The sequence below is a fragment of the Neurospora crassa genome, linkage group II (genome assembly GCF_000182925.2).
Source record: "Neurospora crassa OR74A linkage group II, whole genome shotgun sequence".
NCBI classification, from domain to species: Eukaryota; Fungi; Ascomycota; class Sordariomycetes; order Sordariales; family Sordariaceae; genus Neurospora; species Neurospora crassa.
In genome coordinates this window covers 4,091,707-4,097,395 of record NC_026502.1, presented here as the reverse complement: position 1 = coordinate 4,097,395, position 5,689 = coordinate 4,091,707, and the positions used below count along the sequence as shown (strand labels likewise).

The 5,689-nt window shown below is 49.3% G+C and overlaps 1 protein-coding gene across 1 annotated transcript; it reads left to right on the top strand.

The window, feature by feature from the left end:
• Window positions 1-391: 391 nt before the first annotated feature.
• NCU08445 (misfolded glycoproteins degradation protein Yos9) lies at window positions 392-2,766 on the top strand. Its single transcript, XM_958322.2, has 2 exons — window positions 392-651; window positions 722-2,766. The coding sequence occupies exons 1-2, from the start codon at window positions 544-546 to the stop codon at window positions 2,384-2,386; spliced, it is 1,773 nt and encodes a 590-aa protein (XP_963415.1). The 5' UTR covers window positions 392-543; the 3' UTR covers window positions 2,387-2,766.
• The last annotated feature ends 2,923 nt before the right edge of the window (window positions 2,767-5,689 follow it).

The following is a 5,689-nucleotide window of genomic DNA, read 5'->3' as shown; positions in this document are numbered from 1 at the left end:
CCCTCGTTATGGCGGGGTTCGGGAAAGGCTCGGCTCGAGACGGGTCTTTTTGAGGCAAGCTGATGTCTCCGATGGTGTGATCGATAATAGAAATGAAGTTATTCGCAAGTTGAATTTGTCACGAAGAGCTTTAACGGTGTGATGTTGTTGCGAGGTGAGAAGCTGCCTTGGGGTGATCAGACTACCTGTGCTGTTTCGATCTGGCGACGCACTAACACTCTCGCGGCAGGTACAATACCTTGAGCTGTTAGCTAGTCCCCCACGTACTAACACTAACAGGCCCCATAATGGCGGCAGGCGGAATCAGCGCCCGATTTGGCAGCAACGATAAGGACACCTTATCAAAGACGCGAGCTGGCGGCATTGGCATTTGGGGGGAAGCAACCTGGCCGTCTATGCGAACGACGGCGGCGGCGGGAAGCTTCACCATCTTGCCTCGGAAACCAACCCAACCAAAACATTAAGGATCCGGATCTTCCGAATTCCTGACCTCTCCTTTCAACTGACTGTACATGTGAGGGCACATTCATCACCAGCGGCATCATGCGCCGTCCAAGCCTAGCTCTCCTAGCTCTGAGCTCGCTGCCGTTTGGCAGTGCTCGACAGCCCGCCAGCTTCAGCATCCACCAAGATCTGCTGGCACATCCCCAGGTGCGTCTTGGCTTTGCCCGCTCACCAAAAGTATCGAAGTGATGCTGACATCAATCCCCCATCTGCCCAGTTTGAAGTCATCTTTTCCGACAGTTATGTCTTCGAGGCCGACGCCTTTGCTCTCCTCGAAGCAGCCAACAAGACACCCAAGCCGACCCCAGCGAGCGACGGCGCACACGATGGCTCGACGACAAGAACCGATCTGACCAGTGCGATCCGCGAATCCGCGACGGCAAACGCCGACACCGACAATGGCGACGAGAGCATAGGCGGCACTTCGCCGCTTAGAGAAACGTACGAGCTCATTGCTCACCCGCCCATGCGCTACCTCTGCTCGATCCCCATCATCGCCCCGCCGCCCGCTCTGAACAAGACTGCGACCGAGCTTGCCAAAGCCGAAGAAGCCCGCGAAGTCACTCGCGCCTATAACAAAGGATGGGAGCTGATGCGCGGCCTGGAGAATCAATGCCTTCACTTCGTCAGCGGCTGGTGGAGCTACCAATACTGCTACGGCAAGTCCATCGTGCAATACCACGCCGTACCCAACCCGAAAGGCGGCCCCCCTTTGCGCGACAAGAACAGCCAGGAGTACATTCTCGGGACATCCTTGCCGCCTTCCTCCCACTCCCAAAAGGGGAAGCAGATTGAAGTCCCCAATAACGAACAGAAGCAGCTCTCCCCACCTCCCAACACCGAGCTCCAGGCGAAAGACAACCAGCGCTACCTCGTCCAGCGACTAGACGGGGGCACCATTTGCGACCTTACGGGCCGTCCACGCACGATCGAGATTCAGTACCACTGCAACCCAGCCCTCTCGGGCGATAGGATCGGCTGGATCAAGGAAGTCACCACCTGTGCCTATCTAATGGTCATCCACACCCCCCGACTCTGCGCCGACGTTGCCTTCCTCCCGCCCAAGGAAACCAAGGCGCACCCGATTACTTGTCGGCAGATCATCACCTCCGACGAGGAAGCCCTGTCTTTCAACCAGCGGAGGAAAAACACCATCGACTCAGCAGCAGCTGCTGCAGCTGCCGTCACTACCGAAGACCAAAAGCAGGGGTCAGAATCGGGATCACCCGAAAAGCTCTCATACCAAGGCTTAACGGTAGCCGGCATCCCCATTGGTGCGCGCCGCATCCTTCCCTCGACCCACGTCCTCCCCCTCCCGCGTCATCTACAACAGCAACGACAAGAAGCACAGCAAGGGAACCTTCTCGAGGCACTGACCAAAGCGGCCTTCAAAGCGGATGTCTTTGGTGATTATGGCGACGACAACAACAACAACAACAACAACCACCACCCAAAAGCAGGCAAGGGCAGGAAAGCAGCAGGAGCAGGTAAAGGACAAAGTGGCCAGAAAGAAATGAAGAAAATGAGGATTTCGGAAAGAGATATCGATAAGCTGGGGTTGGATCAGCAGACCCTGGACGCACTCAGAGAGGAAATCAGAGCGGCGGGGTTGGATCCTGATAGGAATTTGAATGATGAGAGGGAGGCAGGGGGCGAGATTGTGTGGGAGTTTTATGCCGATGTTTCGGGGGATGAGGATGACGGGGCGGTTGCGGAGGAGGGAAAGGAGGTGTTTGTTTGGTATGAAGATGAAGATGAGGGGGGAGAGCCAGCTGAAGCTGGGAAAGACCAAAAGGAGAGTAAGAAGGGGGGAAATGGGGAGGGAAGCGGAAGTGGAAGCGAGGAGGGGAGTAAGGAGGAGTATTATCGGGACGAACTGTGATATCTTATTGAAAAAGAGGACGGCGGGTGTATACTAGATCTAGGAGGAACATGCCACGAACCTGATGGGACAAGGTCATATCTGAAAGGAGATATCTAACCAAGTCAGCAATTGCCATCATCATTCCGGGCAGGGAGGACCACAGCCTCGATCTAGATTGTAGTGATTCTGTTTTGGACAACATCACCCCCGGGTATATCCTGCCTCTTTCTGTTCAACTGGGTCTACGTCTGTGACGATTCCCTGGGTATCTACCTACCTAATGTTACCCTTTGACGATTCTCCTGAAAAAAAAAAAAAACATCAGATATGGTCCAAGATGGCTCTATAATTCCCGACAGTTACATCCAAAATCAGCTGCTCTTACCTTACGACTTTCATCGACAATCTTCGCTTCGCTTCGGTAGATATGCGATACAAGTTTGTAAAAGTCTTAAGGGTTCGCGAAATTATATAAGATTCGCGAGATCTCAACAAACACATATTCCCCGTTGCCTCAAGCGGAGGGAGTCTCCCGCCCGTAGTCTATGGTACACGGCCCTCGATCATGCTACCACTCGAGGATGTTCCCACTACCTATATACCCCGATATCCGTCGGAGATCAGTAGGTATTGTCCAGGAGATGGATGATCAAGACTAGAATACCCCGTGGAAAAAAAAAAAAAAAAAAAAAAAAAAAAAGGGTCTATCTGTCTCGCCAGGTGTGGACTAAATGAGTATTCGGAGGAGATTTGTGTGACATTTCTGTTTATCAAGTCTTGTGGTAACTGATCCATGTGGCCGCCGGTTTTTTTTTTTTTCTTTTTTTTTTTCGTTTTTTTTTCTCTTCTTTTTTGCTTTTTCTTTTTTAGTTTTTTTTTTATAGTAGCGTTTTCATAGCGTGTACCTATAACTCCCCACCTGTATCTACTAGTCTCTCCATCTGTATCTCCATCTGTATCTCCGGCACGTCACTCAACTTGGACCTGGTTGTGTGGAATGGTGATGTCTACCTATCTCCTGGTTCATCCGGTGGACAGAGAAAGAAGTAGAGAGAAAGAACGAGAACGAAAGAAAGAAAATGAAGTGGAAGTCACACGAGTCAGATGGAAAAGGGGGTAAATCAATAGAGAGATAGATAGGTAGGTAGGTAGATAGGTAGAGGTAAATGGCAAGAACGGGCATACCTAGGGCATAGAAAGATCAAAACAGGAAACTTAATCCAAAGGTTTAGAGTAGATAGCAAGGGACTATAAGGTCTAGCAAGGAAAGAAAGCGAGAGAGGACAAAAGGCACCTAGGTGAAATATCAAGGTGGACCGGACATACATCTAGATACCTAGGTAGCAAAGACACTCCACTCCATTGGACCAAAGCAGAGTTGGACATGATTGGACTGACTGACGAGTATCAATAGGCATCTAAAGATAGGTAGAGTTATGTAGACTAGTGCAAGCAGCTACTTACGGTAAGGGTAGTAGTGATGGCGATACCTCTAGTAAAAAGCGATCGATGGCCAACGAATAGAGGTGATGCAACGACTACTTTTTTTTTTTTTTTTTTTCTTTTCTCATTCGTCGCCATCGGATCGGACCGCATCTCATCGATCGTGTGGTTTTACCACGTTATAATCTTAGTAGACGTACTATTTTAGTTTTTTTTTTTTTCTTCTGTCGCTCGCTGGCTCGCGCGCGTAATCCCATGCGCGATTAATCTCTTTTGGGGTGTCTCTCTTTCCTTCTTCTTTATATTTTTCTTTGTTTCATTCGTCTTTTCCTTCCTTTTTTTTTTTTTTTTGCGGGGTCTTTTTTTGCGGGGAACTTTTTTCTTTTCTTTTCTTTTTATCTGCTCTTTTTGATTTTCTCCTATCTATTCAGTTTTCCTTTCTTCTCATGGGCAGCATATAAGCAAGCGTGTCTCACAAATAAATTCTTCCCCAATCATACCCCCAATGCGTCAGTATGTCTCGACTGTCTCTGTTGTCAACATGATGAACATCACTCATCAACCTGAAGGGTCTATACTTTCATCCTGATGAACACTGTGGAGAGAGAGTTTCAGACCCTCGATCCTCATCCTCTTTGCAAGTAATGTCATCGGTGATGATTGTCTTGGGTCGCTACTTGATGATTGTTTCAGGCAACCCTTTTTATTTTGTTTTTTTAAAAACATTTTTTGTAATTTTCGCGGGAACTAGAAGCTCGCTAGTTTAAGACACGAACTGTCATGTAGATTCATACTGTAAGCACACCATGTGTGCCTATTCACAGTCCTTTCTTTTCTTTGGAAAGGGTCCATCTCTCGCATGGTCAAGGTGAAACAAAGTGATGATTGCGGTTCATGCCTATCTTTCAGCAATTACTCGCACAAATAGATCCATGCCTGTCAGGATGGCGGATCAATCCCGCGCAGCGTCATGATAACTCGAATCAGAGGGTCCAGTTTACATATCATCAGCACCCTGAGATCTGCGGATTGCCCTCATGGTTTCATGGTTGCATACTCATGGGACTGCGGAAGCATTTCCGGCGTTTCTAGTTTCGCGTGTCCACCTGGGATAAGCCATGCATGAGAAGATTCATTCCCAGCCAGGAAGACGAGCAGTCACAACTCTCCACTCTGTTATGTGATACCTTGGAATCGGATGCTCGCGTTATCGTGGGATATGTATGGATGATTCATGGACCCGCTAGAGTTTTCAAGCTAGACCTAGGTGAATATCTTCAGCCCAGATTAAACCCACACTCGCTGACCAATTCGGTGCACAACATCCCCCATTTGGGTAGTTACTGGGGCTCCTTTGGTCGTCGTAGGGGATTAGTGATCCAAGACGTCGGGACGTAATACCAAGACAGCAAGTCCCGGACCCGCTGGGCCCAGCTACGAAACGTGAAGCTAGACCTACATGAAACACACTCGTGAGATTTTTGTTTCCAACTTCACTCACATGCCTTCCGGTCCCCTGGATTTTGCCCACCGTAGATCTCGAGTTACAGGTGAAACACTAAGAAATATGAAGGGCATGGTGTGGGTGGACTTGGGGAAGGCATGTCGTTTCCCCACTGTGGCGAGAGACTTCTCGCAGTTTCTCGGCGGGCAAGGCTTTCCGTTCAAGATAACTTGAGAGAAGAGTGAGGTCAGATGAAGCCAGGTGAACCGAAAAAGGTATAGGTGAAATGAGCGAGTGGTGTAAGTGATGCGGGGACACCTCCGGTCATGATACACAACGGACCGTTGGTGGCTTTCACAACGTTCAGTAGCCCCAACGGCTCAACCAACATCCGAATTACCGAGCATCTGTGGCTTGTTCAGCCAAAAAGGAAC